Consider the following 12,464-nt stretch of genomic DNA (forward strand, 5'->3'; position numbering starts at 1 on the left):
TGGCCGTGTCACTTCCCTCGACATGCAGCTAGTGACAAACATTGCCGTGCCTTCTCCTTGCAGACGTGGTGGGGTGCTGGGGCCTTGGCTGGCTTTTACCTTTCTCTCGTTTGCTGCCATTAGGAGTAGCAACAAACACATTGAAGGGTGTATGTCTGCACACCCTCCTGGTGTCACTGGAGGGATTTTGGCAGTCGGCAGACCTAGGTGGGTACAGCAGCTCTTGCTCGCATCCAGGGCTGATCGGGTTTCCGTAGGATCATCACTGACACTGGAAGGGATCTCAGGAGGGCTCTGGTCCAACCTGCTGCTCCAAGCAGGGTCAGCTCTGAGGTCTGATCAGGTTGTGCAGGGCTTTATCCAACAGAGCCTTAAAAAAAACCCAAGAATGAAAATGGCAAAACTTCTCTGGGGACCTCTTCCAGTGCTTGATTGGATTATATCCAATCTGAACCTCTATTTCCACCTTAAGCCTGGTGTCTCTCATCCCCCTGCCCCTGTAAAGAGCTTGGCCCCGTCTTCTATGCAATTGTGTCTCGTGGTACTAGCAGGCTGCGGTTGGGTCCCCTCAAAGCCATCCCTGCTCCAGGCTGAACAAGCCCAGCTCCCTCAGCCTCTCCTCACAGGGCAGGTGCTCCAGCCCTGACCATCGTGATGGCTCCCCTCTGGCTTGTTCCAGCTTGTTGATAAACTTCCCACACTGGGGGGCCCAAAAGTGGATGCAGCATCTGGATGGAGTCTAACAAGTGCTGCATAAGAGGGGATAATCACATCCTGGGAGGGACTGGCAGGCAGTGGGTCAGTCCATTTGGAGGAACTGGTGTTCAAGTCCCAGCTGTCCAGGACCACCTTCTGCAAGCTCTGTGCTCTCTGCTGCACTCCCTCGAGAGGCTGCAGCCTTGCCAGACGCCTGGTACAGATCAGTCAGGTTCAGTCCTGTCCTGACTCTACCATCACTGCTGGGGACTGCATGCTCTCTGGTTTGTCAACGCCCACCTAAGCTGTTCATTTTGTTTTTCAGTGCCCCCAGCCTGCATTAAAACCTCATCCGTTATAAATTCAACAACCTTTAATCCCTCAAAGGTCTGTGCAATTATGCCTGGAAATACCTTGGGAACAGCCCTAATACCAAATCGCGGTTGCTTAAGCCTCAAATATCCAGGGGCTATATTAAGTCGCTAGCTCTGAGTTGGATTCCTCCAAGATTTCCTGCTAGGATTCATGTCCTGCATCTCATATGGAGACTTTCCTTGTGCTGCAGGGATCCCAGCTCCAGTTTCAACAGTTCTCAGCTGTATAATTCCTGCATTTACCGTCTCTGTTTAAATTACCTAAATCAATAGGTGCACTTTATTTGGCTTTAGCATGCAATCTGGAATTAAGATAGTCTTGAGCTGGCTGTGCAGTTCCCAAAATGGTCATGTCCCCTTTTAACTAACAACTAACTCCTGAAGTGTCTATTCTGTTCCTCTAAACACTCGGCAAGCTCAGAGATCGCATCCACCATCTGTGTACCTCCTTGGACCTGCCAAGGTCACACCAGGCTCACACGCCTTCCCCAGCCCATCAAGCTGGTACAGAGCCTGAGAGTACCATGGCACGATGCTGGACCTGGGGAAGGAGCTGCAATCCTTGGAGCACCAGGCCCTGCACAGCAGGCCCAGGTACAGGAGAGAGGCGCTGGGTTGGGTGGGAAGCCAGCTGGGCTGCTGTTGCTGCATGAATGCCAAGATCAGCACCTGCTCCTAAGCTCCCGGGTCCTCATCCCAGCCAGCGAGAGCATCTGAGAAGCCTGCTCCAAGAACACTCCCCGAGCTGGGACCAAGCTGTCCACACACCTCTCTCCCCCCAGAGATGGTCACCAGTCACCATGGGGCATTCGGGACACCTTGAGGTTGAGGCCCTGTGCTGGGGTTCTGCAGATCTTGATACAAGTCATGGTATCTCCAGGGGATCCTCAGGAACCCAACCTGGCTTTGATCCCTCAAGATCCCTCCAGCTCCCAGCCTCATGCCAACAGAGATGGGCCAGAGGAAAGGGGTCCTTGGAGGCTACCGCAGGCCCAGGCTGCCTGGCAAGGCTCATTGCACAAATCGTTCTTGTTTTTCTGCACCGGTCTGTGTCGGATGCAGCAGGCGCCCTTTCAGCTAAGCCCATGGTTGTCCATGCTCTTGGCGCTGACATGAGCTGTACGTCTTTATTTACTGTCGGGAAGACTAAGCGGTGCTGGTGTTTAAAACGCATTGTTACAGTAACGTGCCCTCATACCAGTATTTGTGTCGTGAATACGAAACAGCCTTGCTTTCGACTTCGGCAGAGTTTCCTTAGCTACAGTATTGAATTTTTTGCGTTCTGAATAGCTGTGCATTGTCCTCGAGTGCTCATTGTACAGGATACCAATTCCACCGCTAATGTAGATGTATTTGCTGATACAAAGCAATTTGCTCTGCAGATACTTTGCTCACAAAGGGCTCGGCGTCGCGGCTGTTCTGCTCGCCGAGCTGCACGCGCCGAGAGAGCAATTTGCTCCCTCGTTGCGCTTGCAAGCTCCTCTCCTCCGCAGACAGCGCAGCGCGGCTCCCCGGGAGCGTCCCGGGGCTGGCGAGCACGACGGGCGTTTGCCGGCAAGGGATGCCCAAACCGCCTGCGAAGACAAGCGAAGAGGCCAGATTTTTCAAAAACCCCCCCGAAAACGAGGCTTCCCTCGGGAGCCCTGAGGCCGGGCTCCGCCGGGGCACGGCCCACCATCCCCTCCCAGCCGTGCCGGCAGCAGGCCTGGCGTCGCCGGCCATCTCCCCTTGCAGCGTGCAAGTGGAAATGGGGCGTTTTGCTCAAAACGTGTTATACAAATGTTGCTCTTATTCTCTCCGAAAGAGGCGCTATTCTTGTTTCGACTACAGACATTTCTGCAAGAAAATTCAATTTCAGCAAGTTCCCCTCTCCCCTCTCCCATTTTTTCCTCTGTCTTCCCCAACGCACTCAAAAACCCCAAAAGTCTTTCAGGGGGAGAGGAAAATGATGAAACGGAGAAAAGCTTTTCCATTTTCCATGACATTTATCATGGGAGCAGAAAAAGAACAGAAAACAACACCCAGAGGAATCCGCCGCATTGTTTTCATCACAAGGTCGGTACAAGCTGTTCTCCCAAAAAAGGAACGAAATCCTCCACGATCGGGAAAATTACGCTCCACATCTGCAGGTACCGCGGTGTCACCCGGAAACCCGCGGGGCAATTAGCCCCAGGACTCGGCGGCCCAAAGGCCTCATTGCCGCCAGCGGCGCTTGCAAGCCAGGCGCGCTCGCTCCAGAAAGCGAGGGCGGGTGGCAAAGAGCGGGCCGTAGCGCTGCCCTGTGCCAGTCGCTACCACCCTTCCTTACAGGCCAGCTGGAGAAACAGCCCCAGGGGATGGTGCGAGGCTCCGTAGGACGCTTTGCAAAACCGAGGGACGGTGCAAAGCGTGGTAGGACGCTTTGCAAAACTAAGTGGCGATGCGAGGCTGGGCAGGACGCTTTGCACAGGCAGGAGAAGTCTCCTTTGCAAAAACAAACCAACCAGCCTTTTTCTCCTTTTTCTTTTCTTTTTTTTTTTTTTTTTAATTCCTGCTTTGAAAAATTGCCAGATGTCATCAAGGCAAGGATTTAAATGGGAAACGTCAGCCAGCTCGCCGGGCTCGCTAGAGGACGGGCTCTCGTCAGGCTGCGGCGGTAGGTGCTCTCGGGCCGAGTTCGGACCCGCCGGGGCCGTGCGGCTGTGCGCGGCTGTGTGCGTTGTCTTGGCAACAACCCCACGCCACGCCGGTGGTCCGGGGCTTGATGCAACGGGGAAAACCAGCACCGAGGCTTTTTGCAGTGGTCTGGAGGGGGTGTTTGGCTCTCGGTGGCCACTCACCTCTGCCACGTTTGATGCTGCACCACGTGACAGCTATTTTTCTCCTCCCAAAGTGGGCATTTTTGCAGGAAAAGTTGTGGCCTTCAGCTGGCCGCAGGAAATTGTGCAGCTTTTCAGCATGTCTGCGAAAAGCCTCTGCACACTGCTGCTGGAAGGGAGAAGGAAACCAGGGTGGGGGAGAGGGTCTCGGGGGGAGCCTGGGTGGAAAAGCGGTGTTTTCCCCGGTTGCACCGCAGACGCGCGCGGTGCAGCCCTGGTGCTAGCTGCCGCGGTGCCCCGGGCTCGCTGCGCCCCGTGGGCCGAGCATCCCTCCCCGGAGCAGCCCTCCGAGCTGCGAACGCGCCCCGCGCGGGGCTCTGCCGCTGAAGTCGCTCGAGGCTGCGAAGCGCCGCGGCAGCAGGGGCCGGAGCGCGGCGGAGGCCGACGGCCGGCGCGGCACGCGGGCCGGCGCGCGGCTCCCGGAGCCATGGCAACCGCTCGGCGGGATGCCGCGCGGGCAAATAGCCCGGCTAAAGAGACTCTGCTCACAGCGCCTTTCCTGTGATTAAGTGCCACCGTTTGCCCCTTTTTCCTTGCTCTTCCCCCCCCCCCCCTCTTTTTCTTTTATATTTAATTCAAGGTCTGAAAATCGCTGCGTGATGGTGACTCTGCGTTACAAGAGCCGAGGAAGGTGTTTCCAGACGGCAGCAAAAACGCAAGCGGAGGTGCGTGCTTGCTGCGCGCGCTGGGCCGCGCGGAGCCGTCACCCAGCTGCGGATTTCTCCGCCGGCGCGGGCGCGGGGCCCGGGGCGCCGCACGGGCGCTCTGCAGCTGCGCCCCTGCGCTCGGCGCGCGTCGGGAGTCGCAGATCGTGCGTGTGCGCGCAGGCGCCTGCGTCGGACGCCCGCGTGAGCACGTACGCCCGTGCGGGTGGCTGTGCCAGTGCAGGAGCATGTGCAGCCGTGTGTGCACACGTGCGTGCGTGTGCATGCGTGTGCGATGCAGGCCAGCACGGGCGACCCAGGGTCCACCACCCCTGCAGCTGTGCAACCTTTGCATCTCTCGGGAAAGCAGAGAGATTCCCCCCCCCCCCCCCGCATCACCCGGGCCGGGGGGGTCGGGGATGCTCTTGCCCTTGCTCCTGGCGTGCAGAGGGCCAGGGCCGGGGCGAGAGTGAGCCGAGCACATTGGAAGCTCTGTTATTCTTCAGTAAATGCAGATTGCCGCTGCTTTGCCAGAGAAAGACGAGGCGGGCTCCTCCTCCCGCCCCGGCGCCCCGCTCCGCCGCGGGCTGCAGCATCCCGCCGCGGGCAGCGCCGCGCCGCAGCCCGCTCCTCACCGTCGTGGGGTGTGAGAAACCAGGCACGGCCCGGAGCTCTACACTGCCTCCCCCCCCACACCCAAAATCCAGGGAAAAAGCAGCAGGGAAAGGGAGGGAAAAAAAAAAAAGCAAGCAAGAAAAGAAAGCCCGTGACAGTTTAACAGGGCTGCTGAGCGAGGACTGGTTGAAAGCCTGCTGCCTCCGTCGCCCCGGGGGCTGGTGAGCCTGCAGCCCGGCGGGGGCGAGAAGGTGCCCTCGGGGCAGCGCACGTGCTAATGCAGGGCGGCGCTGGAAGAGATTTATTAACAAGTAGTTTGGAAACGCCTCGGCGATTAATCACCCGTCTGTGCAAGGTAGTGCGTGGTGCTCGCCTCCGCAGCGCTATATATAGGGAGGAGGTGTAGGTAGGCGCCGTGCATCCCGCTCCGGAGACAGCCTCTTGGCTGCGCTTCCTCTCACCGCACGTCCGCGTCGGGCCGAGCGGCGGCTCGGTTCGACGTGGGGCTGCTGCAGAAGGGGCTGCGAAAAGCCCCGTCCCGTCGGCGTCGGGCCCGCGCCCCGGCTGCGCTCTCGCTGCTGGTCCAGGAGCACGTCGAGCAGGGGCGGTGGGGGCTCCGGCAGTGCCCACACCCCCCCCAGCGAGGCAGGAGGACCCCCAGCCCAGACCGCCCCCCCCGGGGCACACGCAACCTCCGAGCACGCATCAGAACCATCGAGCTCGTGCTGCAGGCGTCGAGCATGCACAGACCCTGCACACGCGCTGCAGAGGTGCAGCGTGCACACGCAGGCGCTGAGCGCACACGCAGACCCCAAAGGCACGCGCAGGCACCGAGCCTGCGTTGTGAACCTTGGGCCAGCATGTGTGCGTGCAAACGGCCCGTGCACGCGTGCGTGCAGGCTCCGAGCACCCGTGCGGGCCCCGAGCATGCTTGCAGCCACCGAGCTCGGGCCGCGGCGCTCGGCCCTCCAGCGCCTCTGCAACGGGAGCAGCCGCCGGGCCGGCAGCCAGGGCGGAGGAGGGCAGCTCGGCTCGCCCGAGAGCTGCGGCAGGGCGCAGGGCGGCGTGCCGGAGCCCGCGCCCGGCGCATCCCGCTCGGGGCCGCAGCCGGGGGCGCGGATGCTGCGGGCTGAGCCCGTCCCGTGGTGGGGCTGCAGCGGAGGGAAGGGGGGAGCCGGCGCTGCAGAGCTGTGCGTGCATGCACACGTGTTCCTGCACATGTGTACGCACACACATGCACCCCAGGTGTGTGCGCTCTTGTGCATGTGCGGATGCGCACACATATACACCCCCACGCACGCATGCACGTGCATACACGTGCCAGTATGCACTCACACCTGCACGCATGCACATCTGCTCTCGTACACGTGTGGAGACACACATGTATGCACCCCTGTGCATGCACAAGCATGCATACGTGTTCGTGTACACACACAAATATGCACTCATGCGTGCACACACGTGTGCTCTTCTGCATGTGTCGATACACATATGTATGCACTCACACAGGCACCCCACGCATGCACGCACGTGCACGCACACACGTCCTTGTACACGTGCATACACACAAGTATGCACTCACATACATGCACACACATGCCTGCACGCGCGCACACACACACACACGCGCGCGCACTCCTGCACCGGGTGCCGATCCCGGCTGCAGCGGCGCATCCCGCCCGGCCCCGCCTGCCGCCTGGGCAATCTGGCCCGGTGTCCTCGCCCGGCGGGTGGGTTTGTGCTGCCCGTGGGCAGGCGGCGGCACGGGGACAGGGGCCCGCGGGCGCCCCGCGCTCCGGCCCCACCGCGAAGCCCCAGAAAACGGCTCGTTTCTCCGTGCTCCCCCAAACGTTTAATATTCACAGGAGGGTCGGCGCCGGGGCGGGGGGCAGGACCCAGCGCGCCGGCCCAGCGCGGCGGTGGCGGCGATGCCGGGGCGGCTCCTCGGCGGGACGCGGCGTTTCCAGCCGGAGAGGCTGCAGGAGCCGGCGGCATCAGACGTCCCGGAGGAGCTGGGGAGGGAGAGAGCGGAAAAGCGGCGGGGTGAGCGGCGGCGAGGCGCGGGGGCGGCGCGGGGAGCGCCGGGGGCCGGTGGCGGGTGTCGCTCACGGTTAGCGGGTGGGCGGCCGGGGCGGCCGCGCTGCTCCTCGCCTCGCCCTCGTCGCCGCGCAGCGGGATGAGCGCCACGTGCCGCGGCCGGGTGTCCCGCTGCGGCCGCGCCGCCCGCGCCCGCCGGCCCTCCGCGGGCCACGGGGCCCCGCCGTGCTGCGGGAACAAGCCGGGTGCATGGGGGGGGGGGGGGGCCGCGCTCAGGGATGCCGCCGGCACCGTCCCCGCCGCGCTCCGCTCCCGCGGCCCCCCCCCGCGCGCCTACCTGCGCCTGGAGGAAGGTGGCGAACCACTCGCGCAGGTCGGCGTGGGTGTCGCAGCACAGGTACCTGCCGGAGCGGGTGGCCCCTGAGCGCCCGCCCGCCGCGCCTTCAGCCGCGCAGGCGCCTCCGCGGCCCCCCCGCCCCGCGGCCCCCGTCCTTACCACTGCTGCTTCTCGTGCTTCTCGTTTTCATAGAAGACTGTAAAACCCCAGCTGGAAGGAGAGAGGTGAGAAGATGAAGACCGATCTCCCAGGCCTCTGCTGCCCTGAGCTCCAAGAGCTCCGCGTTACTCAGTGTCCCTGAAAGCCACCCGCATCCCGGGGATCCTCCCGCATCCCTGAGATCCTCCAGCATCCCTGAGATCCTCCCGCATCCCTGAGATCCACCTGCATCCCTGATATCCTCCTGCATCCCTGAGATCCACCTGCACCCCTGAGATCCTCCTGCATCCCTGAGATCCTCCTGCATCCCTGAGATCCTCCTGCATCCCTGAGATCCTCCCGCATCCCTGAGATCCTCCCGCATCCCTGAGATCCACCTGCACCCCTGAGATCCTCCTGCATCCCTGAGATCCTCCAGCATCCCTGAGATCCTCCTGCATCCCTGAGATCCTCCAGCATCCCTGAGATCCTCCTGCATCCCTGAGATCCTCCCGCATCCCTGAGATCCACCTGCATCCCTGAGATCCTCCAGCATCCCTGAGATCCTCCTGCATCCCTGACATCCTCCTGCATCCCTGAGATCCTCCTGCATCCCTGAGATCCTCCAGCATCCCTGAGATCCTCCCGCATCCCTGAGATCCACCTGCATCCCTGAGATCCTCCCGCATCCCTGAGATCCACCTGCACCCCTGAGATCCACCTGCACCCCTGAGATCCTCCTGCATCCCTGAGATCCTCCCGCATGCCTGAGATCCTCCAGCATCCCTGAGATCCTCCCGCAACCCTGAGATCCTCCCGCATCCCTGAGATCCTCCTGCATCCCTGAGATCCTCCCGCAACCCTGAGATCCTCCCGCATCCCTGAGATCCACCCGCATCCCTGAGATCCTCCCGCATCCCTGAGATCCTCCTGCATCCCTGAGATCCTCCCGCATCCCTGAGATCCTCCTGCATCCCTGAGATCCTCCCGCATCCCTGAGATCCTCCTGCATCCCTGAGATCCTCCTGCATCCCTGAGATCCTCCCGCAACCCTGAGATCCTCCTGCATCCCTGAGATCCTCCCGCAACCCTGAGATCCTCCCGCATCCCTCAGATCCACCTGCATCCCTGAGATCCTCCAGCATCCCTGAGATCCTCCCGCATCCCTGAGATCCACCTGCACCCCTGAGATCCTCCTGCATCCCTGAGATCCACCCGCATCCCTCAGATCCACCTGCATCCCTGAGATCCTCCAGCATCCCTGAGATCCTCCAGCATCCCTGAGATCCACCTGCACCCCTGAGATCCTCCTGCATCCCTGAGATCCACCCGCATCCCTGAGATCCTCCTGCATCCCTGAGATCCTCCCGCAACCCTGAGATCCTCCCGCATCCCTGAGATCCTCCTGCATCCCTGAGATCCTCCCGCAACCCTGAGATCCTCCCGCATCCCTGAGATCCACCTGCATCCCTGAGATCCTCCCGCATGCCTGAGATCCTCCAGCATCCCTGAGATCCTCCCGCAACCCTGAGATCCTCCAGCATCCCTGAGATCCACCTGCATCCCTGAGATCCTCCTGCATCCCTGAGATCCTCCCGCATCCCTGAGATCCTCCCGCAACCCTGAGATCCTCCCGCATCCCTGAGATCCTCCAGCATCCCTGAGATCCTCCTGCATCCCTGAGATCCTCCCGCATGCCTGAGATCCTCCAGCATCCCTGAGATCCACCTGCATCCCTGAGATCCTCCCGCATCCCTGAGATCCTCCCGCATCCCTGAGATCCAACCGCATCCCTGACATCCACCCGCATCCCTGAGATCCTCTTGCATCCCTGAGATCCTCCCGCAACCCTGAGATCCTCCTGCATCCCTGAGATCCACCTGCATCCCTGAGATCCTCCCGCAACCCTGAGATCCTCCAGCATCCCTGAGATCCTCCAGCATCCCTGAGATCCACCTGCATCCCTGAGATCCTCCCGCAACCCTGAGATCCTCCTGCACCCCTGAGATCCTCCCGCATCCCTGAGATCCACCTGCATCCCTGAGATCCTCCCGCATCCCTGAGATCCACCTGCATCCCTGAGATCCACCTGCATCCCTGAGATCCTCCTGCATCCCTAAGATCCACCCGCATCCCTGAGATCCACCTGCACCCCTGAGATCCTCCCGCATGCCTGAGATCCTCCCGCATCCCTGAGATCCTCCCGCATCCCTGAGATCCACCTGCATCCCTGAGATCCTCCAGCATCCCTGAGATCCACCTGCATCCCTGAGATCCACCTGCATCCCTGAGATCCTCCCGCATCCCTGAGATCCTCCAGCATCCCTGAGATCCACCTGCATCCCTGAGATCCTCCCACAACCCTGAGATCCTCCAGCATCCCTGAGATCCACCCGCATCCCTGAGATCCACCCGCATCCCTGAGATCCTCCTGCATCCCTGAGATCCTCCCGCATGCCTGAGATCCTCCAGCATCCCTGAGATCCACCTGCATCCCTGAGATCCTCCCGCATGCCTGAGATCCTACAGCATCCCTGAGATCCACCTGCATCCCTGAGATCCTCCCGCATGCCTGAGATCCTCCCGCAACCCTGAGATCCTCCAGCATCCCTGAGATCCACCCGCATCCCTGAGATCCACCCGCATCCCTGAGATCCACCTGCATCCCTGAGATCCACCCGCATCCCTGAGATCCTCCTGCATCCCTGAGATCCTCCCGCAACCCTGAGATCCTCCAGCATCCCTGAGATCCACCTGCATCCCTGAGATCCTCCCGCATCCCTGAGATCCTCCCGCATGCCTGAGATCCTCCAGCATCCCTGAGATCCACCTGCATCCCTGAGATCCTCCAGCATCCCTGAGATCCTCCCGCAACCCTGAGATCCTCCAGCATCCCTGAGATCCACCTGCATCCCTGAGATCCTCCTGCATCCCTGAGATCCACCCGCATCCCTGAGATCCACCCGCATCCCTGAGATCCTCCCACATCCCTGAGATCCACCTGCATCCCTGAGATCCTCCCACATCCCTGAGATCCTCCCACAACCCTGAGATCCTCCAGCATCCCTGAGATCCACCCGCATCCCTGAGATCCACCCGCATCCCTGAGATCCTCCTGCATCCCTGAGATCCTCCCGCAACCCTGAGATCCTCCAGCATCCCTGAGATCCACCTGCATCCCTGAGATCCTCCCGCATGCCTGAGATCCTCCAGCATCCCTGAGATCCACCTGCATCCCTGAGATCCTCCCGCATCCCTGAGATCCACCTGCACCCCTGAGATCCTCCAGCATCCCTGAGATCCTCCCGCATGCCTGAGATCCTCCCGCAACCCTGAGATCCTCCAGCATCCCTGAGATCCACCCGCATCCCTGAGATCCACCCGCATCCCTGAGATCCTCCTGCATCCCTGAGATCCTCCCGCAACCCTGAGATCCTCCAGCATCCCTGAGATCCACCTGCATCCCTGAGATCCTCCCGCATGCCTGAGATCCTCCAGCATCCCTGAGATCCACCTGCATCCCTGAGATCCTCCCGCATGCCTGAGATCCTCCAGCATCCCTGAGATCCACCTGCATCCCTGAGATCCTCCCGCATGCCTGAGATCCTCCCGCAACCCTGAGATCCTCCAGCATCCCTGAGATCCACCCGCATCCCTGAGATCCTCCTGCATCCCTGAGATCCACCCGCATCCCTGAGATCCTCCCACATCCCTGAGATCCACCTGCATCCCTGAGATCCTCCTGCATCCCTGAGATCCTCCTGCACCCCTGAGATCCTCCCGCAACCCTGAAATCCTCCCGCATCCCTGAGATCCTCCTGCATCCCTGAGATCCTCCCGCATGCCTGAGATCCTCCCGCATGCCTGAGATCCTCCAGCATCCCTGAGATCCTCCCGCATCCCTGAGATCCACCTGCATCCCTGCGATCTACCCATATCCTGAGATCCTCCTGCACCCCTGAGATCTTCCTGCATCCCTGAGATCCTCCTTTATGCCTGAGATCCTCCTGCATCCCTGAGATCCACCCACATCCCTGAGATCCACCTGTACCCTGCAAGCCACCTGCATCCCTGAGATCCACCTGCATCCCTGAGATCTTTCCACATCCCTGCAAACCACTTGCAAGTTCACCGAAACCCGGGCGCAGCCAGGGTGGGCGTCGGGGATTTAGCAGCCTGATGCAGCACTGCGTGGCGACCCGGGGCCAGGACGGCCGCCGGCGAGAGCTCCGATTCCTTCCTATTTTGCACCAGTTTCCAGCCCAGTGGGCCCCTCGCTATCCGAGCCGGCCTTCCCCACCACGGTGCTGGTTTCAGGGTCACGTCCCTGTGCACACTCGCACACATGAATGCGGACACACGCACACTGGGATGCACATTTGCATGCACACACACTCACGTGTGCATACACACCTATGCTCTTGAATGCCCACACATGGACATACCCACGTGCAAGCACACACCCGCGTGCAAGCACACACTTGCATGCACACATTGCCCCCCCAACACATCGTAGCTGTTAAGCAAACGTCTTTGAAGCCTCCCAGCCAGTCTTTGCTGCTCCTCGCTCTCACGCGCGTGCACACACAAACACGCATGTGCTCACACGCACCTGCGCACACCTGCGGGGCCGCAGCACGCGCGCCCGGACAGAGGGTCTGCACCACCCTGCGCGGTGCCACCTGCCCTGCCACCGGCGCCAGCGCCGTCTCGGCCGGCCCCGCCGCAGGTCTGCTCCGTGGTGGCAGCTCGCGGCCGCGAGGCT

At 61.4% G+C, this 12,464-nt stretch overlaps 1 protein-coding gene across 1 annotated transcript in view; it reads right to left on the reverse strand.

The window, feature by feature from the left end:
- Positions 1-7,016: 7,016 nt before the first annotated feature.
- The window catches only part of ARAP1 (ArfGAP with RhoGAP domain, ankyrin repeat and PH domain 1), a 31,043-nt gene continuing 25,595 nt past the window's right edge, over positions 7,017-12,464 (reverse strand). The window contains exons 30-33 of the mRNA XM_062586708.1: positions 7,721-7,771; positions 7,562-7,625; positions 7,297-7,452; positions 7,017-7,199 (exon numbers count right to left, since the gene is read on the reverse strand). Coding sequence (XP_062442692.1) covers positions 7,182-7,199; positions 7,297-7,452; positions 7,562-7,625; positions 7,721-7,771 — 289 coding nt within the window. The 3' untranslated portion in view covers positions 7,017-7,181. The remainder of the gene's footprint in view (positions 7,200-7,296; positions 7,453-7,561; positions 7,626-7,720; positions 7,772-12,464) is intronic.

This window comes from Rhea pennata, chromosome 1 (assembly GCF_028389875.1).
Source record: "Rhea pennata isolate bPtePen1 chromosome 1, bPtePen1.pri, whole genome shotgun sequence".
Classification (NCBI taxonomy): Eukaryota; Metazoa; Chordata; class Aves; order Rheiformes; family Rheidae; genus Rhea; species Rhea pennata.